Genomic DNA, 20,160 nt, shown 5'->3' on the forward strand with positions numbered 1-20,160 from the left:
TTTTTTATTCTCAATTAAACACATATCATCCTCTTGGAAGACATAGAGAATATTAATTAAGGCTATTATACTATGATGAATATATACACAGATGCTTTTTGACTTACAATGGAGTTATGCCCCCATAAGCCCATTGTAAACTGAAAGTATCGTAAGTCAAAAATGCTTTTATTTTTTTTGTTTTTTTTAAAGAATTCTTTTTTTTTAATATATATATATTCTTAAGATTTTATTTATTTATTTTTAGAGAGGGAAGGGAGGGAGAATGAGAGAGAGAGAGAGAGAGAGAGAGAGAGAGAGAGAGAGAGACGTCAATGTGCGGTTGCTGGGGGTTCTGGCCTGCAACCCAGGAATGTACCCTGGCTGGGAATCGAACCTGGGACACTTTGGTTCCCAACCCGCGCTCAATCCACCAAAAATGCTTTTAATACACCTAACCTACCAAACATCACAGCTTAGTCTAGCTTACCTTAAATGTTCTCAGAACACTACATTAGCTTACAGTTGGGCAAAACCATCTAACACAATAAATACATTGTAGAATATCATTTTTAGCACAGGAAAAAGTCAAAATTCCAAATTAGATTTACAGATTCAACTGAATGCCTATGGAATTGCACCATTATAAAGTTTAAAGGTGGTTAAGTTGGACCATTTAAGGTGAACCATTGTAAGTCTAGGGCTGTCTGTGTATATATACACATGCGTCACAAACATTCACCAATATGCACTCATATATTAACAGTGCAATGATAAGTGTGTTTATAACATGGACATTATGAAAAACTTAGTACTGTATACTCAGGTACATGCATACACACACACATAACCTCTATGTTCATGATTACCTTAAATATTTTATAGTAAAATAATCAGCTTTATTTGTTTCAAAGTAATATCCCACTTATTTATTATAAAAGCTAGACTTTGTATTGGTGTGTGTAATGAGACGCATCCATTATTTCATGAAAATGCCTATTGTTAGTTTATATGCTCTTTTGGAGTTAGAATAACTCTTATTTTAATAAATGATGAGTAAATATAATTGTGAATTGTAGAGGATAAACATTTTTATAATGTGAAGCATGAAAATAAGAACATAAACAAATTATAAAACACACTATTTTGATAGATGCCCATTATAAATGTGGGCTAGTCTCCTCTCCCCAGTGTGACTATAGACACTTTGTGAGCACAGACTGAGTCTTGAATTTTCTTTATCAGCATACATTCAAAGACATAATTTGGGGTAATATTTACTGACTGCTTACTCTGCTATCATCAGGGAAGCATGTATTTTACATTCATATACCCATAAAATTCTCAAAGTAACCATGAGAGAGAAGTAGCAATCATTGATCCCATTTCATAAATGATGCAATTGAAGCCCAGCATGTTAGGGAATGTTAGGGGACGTGTTCAAGGTCACGCAAATACAAGCCAACAGAGCTGGGACACCAGCCCAGCTCCTCTCACAGACTGTCACCTGCTCTGTCTCTGTCCCCCCAGAGATGAGCACATGCTGATTATGAAGAAGCTTTTCAGAGCCGCCTGTTACTAGACAGCCTTCACAGGAAAATATACATGTGTCTCATTCAACAGGCTAAATTTTATTTAATCATAGGTAGAGACAAAACTTTTCTTGATATACTCATTCAAGGTATTTGAATTATTTATGTTTAAGCATTTGTCATTGTTTAACAGGTATTTATTAACAGATATTAATCATAGCACTGTTTGTCTTGAATAATGAGGTGATTTTCTCACCAAAAAGAAAAATTTTAAACTACATCTACAGTGAGAGTAGAATGTATCACAAAGCTGTTGTCAGATATCGATCGTAATTGGGATATTTTTTCTGCCAAATGTATTATACAAACTACAATGACTGATAAGAGTTTGTATATTCTCTCCACCAGCATTATTTTTCAGCCTGATAAGGCTCTAGAGTTCTGGTATTTACTGAAATTTACTGTCGAATTACCAAAACCAACCATAATGCCAGAAGTGCAGTGTGACCTTGGAAAGTAAGTTCTATTTTGTAGATAAAATTTATGAAAGAAAAAAGTTTGTCTAAAAGAATAGTGTTATAATGTATTTAACATTTTTAAATAACGCATGAATATTTTTTTCAATTGATTTTCTTTACCAGGGAAGGTTTGATATTTAAGCTACTCTGTGGAACACTTATATGAAAGAAAAACAAGTTAGGACTTAATAAGGAGAAGCTTTTACTAGAAACGATTTTTGTAAGAGAGGGAAAGGGCTATGGAAATCGTTGGAGAGGGCTGTTCTGGAGAGAGAGAATGCTCTGATTTCAGAAATATGCAAGCGTCTCAGAATCAACTAGAAAAGGCTTTTTTACTTTGTAGGGTAAAGGAGGGACAAGCAGAGAAAGCTAAACAGAATCTTTGGAAGGGCTAGACAAGGAAGGGAAAATGACCGGTGGGAACCGATTAGAAAAGTATCTCTCTGGGATAAGCTGATTCCCAGGAAAAGCCAAGAAGGGAGGCATGTTGTACTTTTTTTGTGCTTGCTCAGGTTTGGAGACAAGCAGAGTTCAGGGGGCTGTTGAAAAGGGAGAAGACTGCCTAAAGTTTGGTCAAGACAAAGCAGAGGGTGAGCGATAGGCAACTGAGAATACTTTGATCACTTGGTTAATACCATATTCCCTTGAGATATGACCATTTATATTTAGGTGGTTGAGTTCTTATTACATGTCTGGCACCAAGTTCGGTGCTACTACATAAGGATAACCAAGTCAAAATTTCTGCTAGTGGGCAAATCCCTGCCTTTTCATTAATTTCTCCCCCTTAGCACACCAAAAGAGTGCTGAATTCTAACACCAGATCTTCAGCCAAACATCAACTGCAAGTGATTTGTTAAGAAGTGACCCCAGTTAGAAAAGTCAGTCAGAGAAGGAGGGAAGCAGGATAAGAAAAGGGAAGAAGCTGAGCGAGGGTGTGATTTCAGGTACAGTCCCAGACTTTATCTGACCCTGCAGAAAGGTCTGGAGCATCTTACATCTCAGAGGTGGTCTTGTCTTAATGCCAAGTTGCTGGGCTTTTGAACTCTCATGCTAGTCACTAAATATATTAGTATATGAAAAAATATATATAATTACTAATAAGTATAAGGCAATTCATGAAAACACTTGGTTCAAACAGTTTTAAAATCATGTTGATTTTTTTTTTCAATCCAATGGATGAGGGGTTGTGGGGATCAAGCAAAAAAGAAAAAAGAGAGAAAGAACTCATGGATACAGACAACAGGGTGGTGATTGCAGGGCTGGGGAGATGGGTAGAGATGGGAGAGAGTATAGGAGGAATACATGGTAATGGAAAAAATACAATAAAAATAGTGTAAAAAAATTTTTAAAAGCACTAGCCCTGTCTCTTTCTTTTTAGCTTCTTGTTATGTTTGAATATAGTTTTTTAAAAACTTGATTTGTTTGAATCAAACTCATATACTATATAATTAAAAGATATAATACTTAAACATACTTGGTAGTAACTGTGTTTTTAACCAGACTTATCTTGGATCCTTATCCTCTTTGTAGTTTTCATGGTTTTTCACTGTACCCTTAAAATTCCTTAATATGTTTCCTTAAAATTCTTAATATGTTTATGTGGCTCTATTTCCATACAGTTTTCCAGGTAGTTAGGGTCTTTCAGTGTGGAAACAAATGACTTAGAGTTTCTAGAAATCTTGAATTATATCATTTCTCTATTTTCTCTCTTCTTTCTTCCTACATCTATGTTTTGGATTTAGAACTTGGGGGCTATTTTAATAATGTTCTTACCTTTTTCTTTTGCATTTCCCCTAACATTTCTATTTTTTCACTTAGACAGATTTACTCAGTTTTATATTTCAATGTTTTATTGCATTTTTATGTCAGCTATCAACATCCAAGATCATTTTTGTTTTTATTTTGTTTTTATTTGCATAGTTCTTGTGTTTGTTTTTTAAAATATAATGTTCTGTTCTTACTCCATGTTTGTAATATTTTCTCTCATATCCCTTAAGGTATGAATGCTCATTTTAAGAACGCATGGTCTGTGTCTTAATGTCTTTGTTCTTTCCTGTTAGAAACTTTCTCTGATGCTTGTATTACTCATATTTACGTGTAAGGCTCTAAATTAATAGTTGGGCCTTATTGGCCCATTTATGTTCTGTATGCTGTTCTTCATTTGCTTTCTTCAATGTCAAAAAGTATTCCTTTTTATTGTTGATGAACTTTTTTTCCAGGTTTGGTATATTATGAAAACTATTGTTCATAACATTGTATATGTTTTTGTTACACAGCTGTGCTCATTTCTATTGCACATAACCTAGGACTGTAATATCATTTAAATTTAGTTGATAATGGCAAAGAATTTGCCATTGGCTGTACCTTTTTACACTCCTACTAGTCCTATATGAATTATATTTGCTTCACATCTTCCAAAACATGGGTACTGGAAGGCTCATTTTAACTATTCTGGCATATGTGAAGTGGTACCTCGATGTACTTTTAATTTACATTTCCCTCATAACTAATGAGGTTGACTCAGTTGTCATATGTTTCTAGACCATTTTGATAGTCTTTTTTATCTGATTACAATTTATATTCAATGTTATTTGTATTAGTTTCAGGTGTATAGTGTATGTAGCATATAGAACTACAGTGACTAGACAATACTGGTTTTCATAGTGTCTGTACCAATTTACATTCCCTTCAGCAGTGTGCTGCTGTTCCATTTTCCACATTCTCACCAATACATACTTTACTTTTAAAAAAAGTCATCCTAACAAGTGTGGGGTGATGTCTCAGTGTGGTTTTGATTTGCGTGGCTACAGGATGCCTATTTTGATGCTGTGTATCAAAAGGCATCAGAAATGATGATGGAGTGAGAATTAGGAAGCCTCTTGACTATTCTTTGCTTTCACTATAAATACCAGCCACATTTTAGGGGGCGGGTTTATTCCCTCATCATCAGTTTGGATTTTCTTGATGTAATGGACAGAACTTTGTTAAGTTATTTTGCTTTGTTTTTATTTCTGGGCTATATTAACTTTTTTGCCTGGATGCAGCAGCTATAAAATAATTGGCAAACATTGCTCCTAAAACTGGGATATGTTCCAGTACCCAATGCATAATACCACTGATGTCAAAAATAGAGAATCTGGGATGATCTCATTTAGCAAAATGTCATTAGTTCATAGGATTCTTATTTTGAAACTCACACAAGCCTCATTGCATTAGTTTCATAGGCCTGCCATAGCAAGTACCATAAACTGAGTGGCTTAAGACAATATAACTTTATTGTCTCAGAACTCTAGAGGCTAGAAGATTGAAATCAAGGTTTCAGCAGGACCATGCTTCTTCTGAGGCCAGGAAGGGAAAGAATCTTTCCTTGCCTCTTCTCTCTTCTGGTGCTTGCATGCAGTCCTTAGTTTTCCTTGCCTTGTGGATGCATCACTCCAGTTCTCCATCTTTATGGCCATATGGCCATCTTCTCGTGTGTCTTCATATCATCTGCATATGAGGACATCAGTCATACTGGAGTAAGGGCCACCCAACTCCAAAATGAGTATGACCTCATTTTAATGAATAATATCTTCAAGAACCCTATTTCCAAATAAGGTCACATTCTGAGGTGTTGGGTCTTAGGACTTCAGCTTATCTTTTTGCAGGGTATAATTCAACCCATAATAGTCATCAAGTTTAGAAGATTAACATTCAACAAGTTTACAAACAAGCATACTAACTTTCTTTTTCCTTCTAGGTACACCATTCAGACCATATCTTTAGTTAATCCTACACATGAAACCTTAAAATTGCAAGTAAGAAGCAGTAATCCTTTTAATTTTATCCTGGAAGCTCACAAACCACCAGTAAGTATATTCAGAAAGTCAAGTATCCTATTACTATCAGAACATTTTTCTATTATGCTTTTGAGACACTGTGGAATATTAGCATTTCAATTATTAATAAGATTTCAAATGTCTAAAATTTAAAAATGGAATTTATATCATTATAATATATATTCCCAATTTTAATTTATCCAAAAAACCCAAATAGAATGTTCATATAAATTTTTGACATTATATATGCTGGATTCATGTTCATTGTCACAAAATTGTAAATACACTCTGCTTTATTTCTAGCCATTTTGGTAATCACTTTTTACAGTAGTTTCCTAGCAATATGATTTTGACTGAACTGTCATTCTGTGTTTCCAGGGTCCCAACAGTCCAGATCTTTTCCACCCCATCGTGAGTCCCTGCCCACCACCTCTGCCCCACTTCTAGACAGTGCTGACTATTCGCCCCTTTCTCCTCCTCTCTCAGCTCCACTTTCTCACTCTTTAGTCCCTGGCAAAGACTAGAGGCTGTCAATAGGCCTCAATCACTTCTCTCCTCCCCCACTAACAAAATAAGATCTGAAGGTTCAGTGTCACAATCTATGTTTCCAAAGCATGTATCATATAAGTCAGTGACTTATGCTTTCAGATAAATTTCAGATAAATTTCAAAATAACAATTGCAATAGATTATTCTCTTCAGAGGACCTCACAGTAAATCGTGAAGCCCTACTCAGTAGATAGGTATTTAAATGAAGGGTTTTACTATTTGCCTTTTAAAGATTGCTAAAATATCTGCAATGTGATTTCTTTATTTATATCTTAATACCTGCCTCTTGTCAATCACTCATTGCTAACTAATGATATCATAATGTGAAATTAATTAACTGTCATGTGTTAAATTAGATATCACTATTGTTAAAATTTATATATATATAGTGTAATCTTTAAAAAGTTATGTTAAAATATACACAAATGACTTAACACTATATTTTCCATACATTACAATGAAATGTTATGTTTAAGATATAGTTTACAAATAACCGAAATTGTTCATAATCCTTTATATCACTACTTTTGCAGAAGAATGTAAATTGTGGCCCAAGGGAAAATAGACACAATATATTGCAGATGCCAACCCATAATACATAATGAAGAATATGGACTCTGCTTTAATATTTCCAACTATGTCTTTTACTCCCTCATTTTTTATACATTCATCAAATATTAAGTATGAAATAAGTTAACTTAAATATTATGAAATGACTCAAAAATAAATTTATAGATTACTAAATATAGTATTGTATACTATACAGCAAATTAGGAGAACTCACTAATGTTAATGATAGTAAATGGAAAGAATATCAGATATGTATATATAACTTTACTTATGGTTTTGGTACATATTACTCATGTTTACACACTAAGGATTTAAAAATATTGATTATTATCCATAAATACTTCACTGAATAAGCACAGATTGATTACCAAGGCAAAGAATGATATAAAAACCTTGCTTCCCTCCAGTGGTATATTATAAAGAATTTTTAAAAGATACAGAAACTGAAAGAATAATACAGTGCACAGACTTTACTTTGTTTCTTATATTAATGGTTTGCCACATGTCTCTTTCTTCTCTCTGTTACATTTTTTCTTTAATCATTCAAGGTTTTGTTAATTTGAATTTTATTTTTTCAATTATAGTTTACTTTCAGTATGTATTGGTTTCAGGTGTACATCATAGTGATTAGACAGTTGTGTACCTTACATAGTGGCCCACCTGATACATTCAGTAACCATCTGTCACTATACATAGTTGTTGCAATATTATTGATTATATTCCCTATGCTGTACTTTCTTCACATCTTTTTTTATAACTACCAATTTGTACATCTTAATCCCTTCACTATTCAATTTGAAAGTGAGTTATGTAATGCCTTTCAACACTAAATACTTCATTTTGTATCTCTTAAGTCTGTATTAATCTCCAACATCATCTAATATCCTATTCAAATTTCAGTTTTCTGACCTGCCACAACTCTTACCCTCTTCAACTAGGATCCAGTGTAAGCTCACACATTGGAATTGGTTATCATCATGGCACTTGTAATGAAATGTTTTTAAGTTTCAAAAAGTCCTATGTTTAACATAATATACATGTGTGGGTGTATGTGTATCTATACACACACACACACACACACACACACACACATACACGATATCTCATTATACTAAACCAGTAGGTTTACTTCAGTTAAATTTCAACCAGTGGTGTTTGTTGTTCTTTCCTTGAGAACATGGGAAATGCATTTTTCAGTAAATTTTAGGTGGAAATAAAGGAATTTCATTGAATTACTGCTTCATTGTATGCACTACCTCAATGTTCACCACTTGTCTCTGACATATATTTACAGGAGGAATTTGAAGGCAGAAAGGTTAAAATAACTTAAGCCTCATGTTTAGCAAGTGGTACTACTAGAATTAGAACCAAATTTAATCAAGTATTACATGTTTTTCCAATGAAATAGATTGCTTACTTCATATATATGTATATCCTTCCTATAGAGAGAGAGAAACTTTTTTCATATTTGCTAAATATGAAGAATATATGAAATACAACTTTTTCCCCTTACTTTTTCAAAAGTTATCTGGCAAAATTAATTTGTGAAAAAATAGTTGATGTAGTTTTTAGATATGTGCCACTCATTCTATTATTCTATATGTGTCGATATTAAATATTTTATCATTCACAGTGTAGCATTTTCATTACATGATGTTCTCAAGTCCTCAATATATTATGGTAAAGTTTCTGGCTCATGATCTCTAAAGAAGTAACAAACTAATACTGTTCAAAATCAAGTTATTCTAGGAAGTCACACCTTGAGTGTGTATGGGATAGGACAAGGAGGAAAACATGTCACACTAAAGAAACATGGCTTACATCTATGCCTAGAATCAGTTCATTTCTTTTGACATCACCAAGGCTACACATTATATTCTCAGTGTTTGCCTTTATCTTAGAATGAACAGTAATGCGTAGGTTCTTAAACACAATGAACATCTCTATTATGGGAGGCTGGAACTCAGATTAAAAAGTTAATTTTGATTTCCTTATTTAGAGTGAGTGACTACATGAGGTCATTGTCTGGGGAAAGGACATGGCATGAGCAATACTAAACACTGTGTATCACCAGTCATTTTACTGATATTCATATAGCAGGCATACTGAGATTGGAGAAGTATACAAGGCAACACATTAATCCCACAAACATCAACCCAGCATTTATGTAGAACACAAAGATGCTGACTCAAGCAAAAGTATCGATTGTCTTGTTTCTCTTTACCTTCTTTGTAAATTTACACAGCTGATCATACCTCCTAACTGCACCGAAGAGGTACCCGTCCGCTATCGTCCTTCTGTTCTTGGCAGAACTGGTCAGCAAGCTTCTATTATCTTCCACTGTGCTCAGGTATAATTCAGTATTCTTAGGCCAAGTCAAGTTAATTAGATTTTAAAGTCAAAAATAAGTAAATGTTATTCATCCATTTGACATTTTTGCAAGCAGAACAAGCTTATTGTAAACTAGTAATTAAACTTTTGGAAATATAGTATGCAGTGTGCATGTATGGGCATCAAAAAAGACATTTTTAAATCCTTAGATTGCTTGAATCAAGGAGAATATACACCCAGATTTTAAAACATATGAATTTTAATGTAAATGCCAAATTGCTGGCATGTATGTTAATTTTCTGACTTGGGTTTCACTACTCAAATTTTTGTGAACTTAAATACAAATTGCTGAAAATATAATCTTGCAACTATGTTACTTTTTCACTCTTTCATATGTGTAGCATTCTTGAATAATAATAATTTTAAAAAACAACAATGGTTAATCATTTTAAAGCATCTCTAAGCTTGCTGCATGACATTTGTAGAATTATTTCAGTTTATTCTCACCACAGTCCCAAGGTAAAAGGATTATCAAGCCCATTTTACAGATCAGGAAACTAAGATACAGAAATGAAGATCAGGTTGCTAGTAAGAGGTTGAATGCAGACCTGAACCCAGGACGCCTGGCCTCAACCTATTTTCATGACTATTTTTACAGCTACCTACAGATTGCCAATTGATTATACCTCTCTTATCACCAATGGAAAGTTTACAGAACTGTTTATTATTATTTTGTCATTCTTCAAGTGCTGCTAGGGAGGAAAGTAAGTGGAGATAGGAACTTTAAATCCCAAGGGCACCAAGGAGCCTACCATCTGAGAAACAGTGGAATCACATATAATATAGGGGTCCCAATGTCAGTGCAAGACTTGTGGGTGACTGAGATGTCCTCTTTTCTAAGGTGTAATTAGAACACAATGTGTAATTCACCTTTAGAACAAAAATTTGAGGCTATTAAATTTCCTATGTGATTACTGTCTTACACATGACCTGAAACAATATTATGGAAGTATGCATGCCCCAAAAACATTAAAGGAAAACAAATAGTAATCCTCTCATACAGTGTAGATTATATTCTTTTACGGAAATAATTTTAACAAGGCACAGTTTTAAATCATTGCTTCATAAGAGGGTTAGCCCCTTCATGTGAATTATTGGGGACAATGTAGTTGCTTGCATTTTAGATGGAAATTATGTGTATCCAAGGATATGGCACGTTAGCAAGACAATGACCAGTACTCCATCTTAATAGGTTTAGAAAGTCCTAGCCTAGGCATTGAATGTGAAATTCTTAATCGAACACAAATAACTCAAACAAGTAAGTAAGCAACTCAAACCTTTTATAAAATCAGTCTTTACATTGGTGCTTGATCTCAGTCACTCTAAGCATCTCCTTCCATGTTGTAGCAAATCTCCAAGGATTCATCGGTGGTTAGAGTTCAATCCAACCATTCATTCTTTCAGCAACAAGGGTCTGACCCCTTCAAACTTTTTAATGTATTACCCTAACCTTTCTGATGTTTTTGCCTTTCCTTTTTCTGTTTTGCCTTAATTGTTTCCTCTCTGAATCATTTGCATCTTCCTTTTTAATTTAATTCATCCAGTCACCATCCTTTGCCAGCAAAACCTGTTCATCCTAAAGTATTCATTGAATGACCTTTTGAAAATACAGTACATATACTGTATGTGTAGGCATCTGAATAAGACAGATTTTAAAATAAAATTTTAAGGTTTACTTTTCTAAGGCTAAGAGTTTCCAATATCTTTAACCATCAGGGAAACACTCCCATAGATTTCTGTCTCTGTCTTGATTTTCACCGATACAGGGTCTAGCACAAATAACGCCCTTTTTCTATTACAAAACTTTTTATCACAGAATCATTGGCATGTCATTCTGTATCATAACAATATCGCACTCAAGCACACCACATGACATTTTAGGTGAAATGTTCAAATTAAAAGTATAAATTATTACACCCATATTATTACCATAGCAACCACACTCAAGCAGGCATTACTTCTACCAGACCCTGTAAACTTGAACTGACATGTACAGCTGAACAGCTGATTCAGATAAAATCTGGTAATGGTAATTATTACAGGAGAAGCTTTAATTATTTCTGATTGTTACACTTTGCTGAACTTAAGGAAATTGCTCTAGTTTTTAATTTACTGCATGGGTTTCTGATTTGGATCCATGCACAGGATCCATTGTAAAAAACCCAACTAAATTTAGACTAAAGTCGTTTGTGCAGATTTTGAATCCTAAGATTAATTTGGTTAGGATATCACAACTATGTATGTCCTGAAACTCATACTATGCTACCAGATGCTGTAAATGAGGTTGTGTTAACTGCATATCAGAATAAGAGGAATGGTGGTAAGCAGCTAATATGGCAGTTGGGCCTTCTAAGATTTTTTTCTTGGTTTTCAGTTGTTTCATTTTTATTTTTGAATAGTTTCCATTATTTATTTCATGTGTACTTTATTGTGTGACTTGCTGCATCTAAAGGTCAGAATAGCAAAAATGAAGGTGAGAAGACAGAGTCCAAGTGGTTTTATCACCCAGCATGAGTCTGTGATCCTGCAGCCTGTGCCTGTGGAAAACTTGGTTGATTCTTAGCCAGCTCTAAAGCCCTCAAGCTCTGCTCTGCAGGCAGAACAGTTTGTCTTTTACCTCCACTTGTTTTATTTTTCAGAAACAATGGAGTTGGATCTTTAAAGGTTTTTTGTTTAGTTTTGTTTTGTTATTCACTGTTGTCTCCTTTCAAAGAAGTTTAAGAAAAAGATGGGCTAAAAATGTTATTTTTATAAAGTCACAGAGGCAGAAGTGAACTGTAGAAGACCTGGGCTCAGGAAACAAGTTAGAGACAAAAGGGCCCTTGGAGCTTAGGACAAAGAGAGAGGCAAGGAAAATTTGCTTGGGGGAAGGGGGGTTAGGCACAGGCATGCTCCATAGAGAGAGCAGCCACTTATTTTGTAATGCACAATTTTTGAGATACTTTGACATTTCTCTCTCTGAGCCCAAGAGTCTGATTTAAGCAATGCCAGGGCAAGTGTTGTTTACTAGTGCCCCATAATGGTAGGATGGATATGATTTAAATTAGAAGCACTAGTATTCCAGGACATTTGGCAAAAACATGAAAGCATGACCTTCTGGTTTTTGTACTTTGGCTCATTCCTGGTGGTTCAAAGTAATCTTATTTCTTTCATCTAGGATTAATTTAATTGAGTAGCCAAAATGTAAGTAATTTACATAAAACAGTTCTTAATTTAATTGAATCCAGTCAGCCAATTACATGTAATTAAATTAGGACATCTTAAGAGAAAATATAGTGAACTGACATTATTCAAGTAGAATCTCGAACTAAAAGTAATGCAGTCATTTGAAGATATAATATGCAAATACACTTGCCCTTGTTTCTCCCTACTCAGAGGCAGCATTGTATGCACTTCCTCTCACCACCCATTGTGCTTTGGAACAATCTTAAAGCAAGTTTCCCTCCTCTTACTGGATTTTAGGTTTGGAAACATCTGGGTAGTTTGAGAGATTATAAATGAGGCTGTTGCATTTGTTGGTTTTTATTTAATTACCTCTTCATTTATTTACAACATTAGTAAAGTATTCAGTGCCCAACTGAGTCACAGTCTATTGCGCTTTTGGGGGACTTTTATTCTAAATGAATACAAAGGGAACATTTCAAACAGAGCTTTGCAGGCTTGTGAAACATAGATATGAACAATGGCCACATTCGATCTCCTTTACTTGGTTTTTGAGCCATGATTTCTTATCTTGGGATAACAGAATCTACAGTGTCCTAGATGGTGGGGATAAATAATATAAATAACAGTTGTACACACTGCCCTTTAATGGGATGTCATTCTGTGCCTCACCCTCTTTGCCTTCATGTGATAGTGATAACTATATGAATTTCACCTGAAATTCACCCTAGGATTTGGAAACTTCATGCGGTTTATAGTATCCAATTTGTTAGACAAGTTGACTTTTAAAAAAATCCTTGAGCATAAATGCAAGGTTTCTATTAAGATATCTCTTTAATGCTGCTATAAATAACCTTATATGCATTGAAATGTTGACTATTTGAATATTGCTCTCGAGCTGTCCTTTTTATCAGTGTAAAAACACATGGATTGATTTTTTCAATAAAATCAAAAGAAATTTTGAAAAGGAAGAAAAGATAAAACAGGGCATGTTAAATATTAACAACCAGACTTTTTTTTATCTGCCAAAATTTGTACACATATTGCATTTATTAAGTGTTGCAAATAAATGTATACATGTATGATATACATGTTATGAATGTTTATCTTTAAACAGTTTAAAGAATGGGAGTTCCTCCTTTCTGGAGTAGGACTATTTCCCCAGCCGCTTGAAATAGAAACAATGACCACGTTCCTTAATAGAGTGGCAATCACTGTTATAACTTTCGAAAATCCCACCAAGGAAAATGTTTTTGTCGATGTCCTACTAACAAGTAAGTTGTATTTCTTATACTTTACCAATGTTATTTTTAAATTATTAATCAAATGTATTTTATCATAGACCCAATGCATTAAAGAGGTGGTGGTCACGTTAGAGATCCATTAGCTCAACAGCATCATTTTATAAAAGAAAGAACATAAGGTGTGGAAGATGAGGTACCTTGGCTGAAATCACAGCATGTACCTGGTGGAGCCAGAGTCAAGAATTAGAAATCTATGTAACAAGTCAAGTTCTTCTAATTTTATCTATAAAGCCAAAAATGTAAATTAGTAGATTTGTAAGATTCTAATAATAATTATTCAAATATGCCAATGCTTATTCCTTAGAAGTTCATAGAAATTCTAGTGTTCTGATAGTGTTTCCTTTCCCCATTTTCTTTATTAATAGCATATTTGGATTTGGATTAAATGTTGGCTGTAATCAGGCCTGTTCTTTTTTTCCTGTCATATTGACAGTGCATGTTTTGCAATTCAATGATTTGGAATTTTTGGTCACTTTTTATTAAATGGTAAATAATATGGGTCTGAAATAGAAATCAATTCATTACGAGTTTTGTCAAACACATTTTAAATCTAGTATTAGGCACTACTAATTTAATCTTTTCAACTATATTAGTACTAAAACTACCACTGCTATGATCCATTTTATATAGTTCAAATGTTGGGATAAAAGGAACATGTATGTTAAGGTATTTGATGTAAGTAAGCAGCTTATTCTCCAGAATGATTATACTATTGCAATTCATGTTGCTATCAGGAGTATGCTACAGATATCACCTATTTTCCTGAGCCTTGTAAGCCCTGACTGGTGGCATTCTCCTTAATCTCCATCAATCCAATTAGAGAAAAATAGTATTTTATCATCGTTGCAAATTTATTATTTTTAGTTTAACACTGAAGCTGAATGCTACCATTTATCTATTGGAGTTTTCATCTTTCCTGATCATCTCTTCATGCTCTTGGTATGAAATCAGAAGGATTAAGTACATAAAATTCCCTTGTGAATACTTTGGCTGTGATGAGGAGAGGCATGCCAGCATTTACTAAAAGTTGATTGCTGATTCAAGGAAGTCAGCATTTTAATACAGAACAGACTGGAGCATGTGCATCGGCAGAAGGAAGAAGGCAGAACTGAACAGCAGTGGGAACTATAAGGGAGGTAGGGTTTAACTGAGGGACTTTGGCTCTGGGAAGACAGGGATCAGAGTGGAGGTAGAAGGAAGAGCCATGGACAGGAGAGGCAGGATAACCCAAATGTGAATGTATACCAATTGTTAAGTAGTAGAGGGGCTGGGCAATTAAGAGCAGTTTCATTTAGATTTTCATCTGCTGAAAAAAGGAGATATAGCAGGAGATTTGAAGGGTGGCACAGTGGTTTGAAACAACTGCTAGAAGGAAAGGAAGACACAGTGGAGTAAATTCAAATATAACTGTATTGTATTTGGCTGGGATTGCAAACTACACATTTATATAAGTACCCTCAGAAAATGTGTTTCTGAAGTTTCTACCATCGTAGGGCTCAGAATAACTGGTGTGGGAACACGCAAGGCTGATAGATGGATTGCACCAGGCAATGAAATTTTCAAGGTTGGTGCAGCCAAATCATAACTATGAGAGTGTTATAAAAACACATTGGATCAAGATTTTAAACATTAAAGATAAATTGTGAAATAATTTATAACTTAATTTTCTTTAGTTGGTCCACACTTCTTCCTGCTGTTAACAGGAAAAACAGTTGCTATTCTTTTACTATTACTATTATATTATAATTGTAATAATTACTAATATAATACTACTATTATATTATATTATAATAATTACTAATATAATATTACCATTGTATTATAATATCTCTGTTACTATTCTTTTGCAGTTTAAAACCATCTTTTTAAAGGAAACTCACCCTCCTGGGTACCTGCTCACACTCTCAGGTTCTTCCCCTTCCTTCTTCACCCTGAGGAGACTAGGGACAAAGGAAAATACCGACCTCATCCTTCTCTCTTCCACTTTCTCTCTTTCCTGTGTGAACAGTTTCATCCTTTCCTTTTCTTGGTGATGAAGTCTCTCTCTGTGTCATAACCTCCTCCTTTTTCCTTTTGTGGACTCTGTTTTTTTCTAGCCACCAGCTGCATGTATTCTTGTACTCCTATCCCTTGGCAACTAGGCCTCATCATTTGGCCTGAATTGTTGTAGGGCCACAGGGAAACATGACTGACAAGAATAAAGACATGTAAAATGTATGCCAAATATATTCATTTAAAAGGTAGTAAGTTAATGCCTTCTCATTTAAATATTTGTAAATGTCTTAAAATCATTTCTTGATAGAGGCAATCCCTGTGTATGTTTCAAAAGAAGACTTCAATATTCCCGCAGGTGCTACAGAATTCACTAAATTTCCTTAGGGAAGTCAATGGCAAGACTTAATAATCATAGCACCAAGATGGTGGTTGCTGAGTCCGAGATCTCACAGTTTTTCACATCCTGCATTCCTCATTTCTTGTCAGATAGATAGACAGACAGACAGATCAATGGAAAGCTACAGATATATCTTTCAAAATTCACTATTTTTCCCAAGAAGACAACATTTTTAGAGTTGTAAACTTATGATCAAATTTTTATATTGCTCTATTCTCCAACATCTTTTCTTCTGCTAGTATCTTGGCCCTTCCACTTGAATCACTTCTCTCAGAAATAGTGTCCTGCCCTAAGAATATTTTCATTCAGTTTACTTAAATTCTGTTCAATTCTTTAATTCTATTATGTGTTGTCTTTGTGTAAAGTTCTTTCAGTATACAAAACAGGGTGTTAAAAATATTATATTTCAGGGGTCTATTCATATCTTAGTCCATGCTGACTTCCAAAGGTGAACGAGATAAGGTGGCCAGAGAGGAGATGGCCTCAAACCGGGAGATCGGCAGAGCTGTCCCATGCAGACCATGAACGAGTCCCAAGAGGAGCAGATTGCTGCAGAAAAGCTCTCAAATAGCCTAAGAAACCAGGATTCATTTTGCACCCAACATTTACCACATTTACACTCCGTAAATATGACTGTATCCAATCTTGTAAAAAAAATCTTGGAGGCTTTCCAGATGTGGAGCCTGAGGCTTAGCAATTTCCCAAAGCCATACAGCATAGGGCAAAAGTAGGTTTCCAGTTATGAGTACCCAAATACAGAGTTTATTCTTGTATAATTATGTATTAATTATTGTATTAGTTTCTATACAAACAACTGGAAATCTACTTTTGCCCTACCCTGTATAATGAATGAGTGATGGAACAGAGTCTTGGACTCATCATGTCTGTCTTCTCTAGGACCATCTAACTGTCATTTTAAGTAGTCCACCTGATCCACACATATTTAAGATTTCCCATCTGGGCCTCCTTGTTTGGCCTGGACACGTGCTCTTGCTCACTGACTGGTATCCTTGAATTCATTTCCATAACCCTCTGTCATCAGTAATGATGCCCTCCACCCCAGCTCTCTGCTCTCAAGTTTCCACCCTGCTTAGCCAGAAATAAAGGTGGAAAAAGGGAAGGTAGTCATGAATGGGAAGCAAAGATCTGAGTTAAAACATTAGAAATGAGGGCTTGCTGTGCGTGCACATTAAGATTTGAAGACACATCTCCATTACATGTATGTGTGTACTCTTGCTCGTATACCTATACTCCAAACCTGCCAATTTGTGTGCTTGTCCATGGTAGCAGTTACATTAACTCACAGCTTTATTCCTACTGTAGTGAGCATTTCAATGTTGACATGTGTGTTGATAAAGCAGGAACTGAATATTAAGTCACAGACTATGTAATGAGCATCTATTTTGTGCTCAAAACTGTCACATGCATATCTCAAAACTACCTTACATTTGTAATATATATACATATATACATTGTATTTTGATTTTTATGTAGTATTCTATGTGTGAAATATCAGTATGGATAATATACCCAAAAGTTGCATAAATGAATGAAGTAATAATTGATGCATGAAAAGTAGCTGTTTTGATTACATTTCTACTAAAATAGCTATAGTCTTGAAATTATTCAATTTTTACTTAATCCAGATTTAAATATGATATTAGTGATTTGGTTCAAATGTTTAAATATAAGTGGATTCTTTCCCAGACATCAATAGTTTTTAAAAAATTTATTAGGGTGGCATTGATTAATCAGATTATATGGATTTCAAGTGTACAATTCCACTAATACATCATGCATATATTACATTGTACAGTTTTATTGAAGAGCAAAACAAAATAACAGTAAAAATGAAGGTGTTTATACCAATCAGCACAATATATTAGTTTTACAAGTATCAACTTTCATTTTGTAGGTTGAGAAATATAAATAAAGTACTGTATTGAGTTATTGTTTACTCAGTTAATTATGACCGTGGTGTTCACTAGCAGTAAAATAACAAAGCACACAATATAGCAGTGTTATAAGTTAATCATACCTACAGATCGTGGAGAGGTACCACTTAGTGCATTTGATTTTACATGTTAGACTAGTTTATGAAAATCTTATCCCTGGAAGTCCTCTGAATCTTGAGTCAAGTACCTCCAGAGTTTAATAAATATTGATGTTAAATATGTAGTGATCATTGTATATTTTTTAAAGTTTTTAAAAGATTTTATTTATTTACTTTTAGAAAGGGGTAGGGAGGGAGAAAGAGAGGGAAACATCAATGTGTTGTTGCCTCTGGCACACCCCCTACTGGGGACCTGGCCTGTAACTCAGGCATGTTCCCTGACTGGGAATTGAACCATTGACCCTTTGGTTTACAGACCCATACTCAGTCCATTGAGCCACATCAGCCAAGGTGATCATTGTATATTGCCATTCAGGGTGCACATAACTTTATATATAGAAAGAGAGATAAATAGGCCTAAGAAAAAGTCCAACACTCTCAAAATCTCTCCCAAATTCACACAATCAGCTATTTCAATATTTGAATTAACAAATAAACAAAACTGGGACGTTTGAGAATGGTAGATAGGGAAGTTGGAGTATCAAATATATAACAGTCTCTTTATGCCTTAGTTCCTCTGTTTTCCAATCCATGATCCAATCAGGGATTTCCAACCAAGTCCAACTGCATTTGGTTATCAGATCTCTTAAATATTATTTAATCTAAAGGTCCCCTCCTACCTGGTTCTGTCTTTTATGATATTGACATTTTTAAGAGTCCAGGCCAGTTGTCTTCTAGAATATTGCATATTGAGGATTTCCTTGATTGTTTCTTCATTATTCAATTCAAAGTAAGCATTGTGGTGAGAATATCACACAAGAGATTTTGTGTACTTATCATTGCAATACATCAGAAGGTACCAAATGTTAGTCCCATTATTAGGGATATTAAGTTTAATCACTTGGTTACGGCTGTGCCTGCCAGACTGTTATATCATAAAGGTCATCTTTTTCTCTCAGTATCAATTAGGTCTATTATCTTCACTGATTTTATTAGCTGGAATTATCCATACATGCATATACACACATGTTTACATATATGTGCATACATATATAATATGTATATGATTACATATATATGATGTGTGTGTGTGTATAAAATTGAGAGAGAGAGACCTTTTTCCTCCCCTTCACTCAACTCTTTTTTTTTAGTATGAGTATTGACTCATGGATCTTTTTTTATCTTTTACATCTCAGCTTTTCTTGTTTCCAAATACCCATCACACTATCACATTTGATTATAGAACATTCAGTGTATAAAATGTGTGGGGATATAACCTGAGAAGGCACAAGGTTTGTGACCTTGGGCTTCTTTTGGGGGACTTCTCTAACTGCTAACACACCGGAGGATGTACAAGGTCATCTCTATTGTTGCCTCTAGCAAGGAATCTTACAATTCTTTGATCAGTGAAGGAGTATTATTCAGGGAAGGCCACTTGCTCTTTTTATTTAAAAGTGTCACTATCATCCTGGCCTGGTAGCTAAGTTGGTTAGACTATTATCCCTATATGACAAGGTTGCAGGTTGGATCTGCCCGTCAGGAAAGGCACGTACAAAAATCAACCAATGTATGTGTAAATAAGTGGAGCAACAAATCGATGTTTCTCTGTCTCTCTCCCTCTTCCCCACCTCCCTTCCTCCCTCTCTCCCTCCCTCCCTCTCTCTTAAAAATTAATAAAAAAGTATGGTTAGCACTATGTTTCTGGGTAATGAATGTTCTTCAGTTTGGAAAAACAAAACAAAATATTAACAGAAATGACTTTAACACCCATCTCTTTCTTTTGTGGATTTCTCTGTGACCAGATCTAGTAGGACCTTAGGGCTTTTTGTAAAAGCAATTTAAAAGAACTAGAGCTAATATTTGTACAAATCCAAAGCTCTTACATCAACAGAA

The 20,160-nt window shown here is 34.6% G+C and overlaps 1 protein-coding gene across 1 annotated transcript in view; it reads left to right on the forward strand.

The window, feature by feature from the left end:
• The window catches only part of CFAP47 (cilia and flagella associated protein 47), a 342,408-nt gene that overhangs the window by 264,449 nt on the left and 57,799 nt on the right, over positions 1 to 20,160 (forward strand). Inside the window, exons 53-56 of the mRNA XM_028523447.1 lie at positions 1,920 to 2,027; positions 5,769 to 5,877; positions 9,211 to 9,315; positions 13,636 to 13,792. Coding sequence (XP_028379248.1) covers positions 1,920 to 2,027; positions 5,769 to 5,877; positions 9,211 to 9,315; positions 13,636 to 13,792 — 479 coding nt within the window. The remainder of the gene's footprint in view (positions 1 to 1,919; positions 2,028 to 5,768; positions 5,878 to 9,210; positions 9,316 to 13,635; positions 13,793 to 20,160) is intronic.

Source organism: Phyllostomus discolor, chromosome X (genome assembly GCF_004126475.2).
Source record: "Phyllostomus discolor isolate MPI-MPIP mPhyDis1 chromosome X, mPhyDis1.pri.v3, whole genome shotgun sequence".
NCBI lineage: Eukaryota > Metazoa > Chordata > Mammalia > Chiroptera > Phyllostomidae > Phyllostomus > Phyllostomus discolor.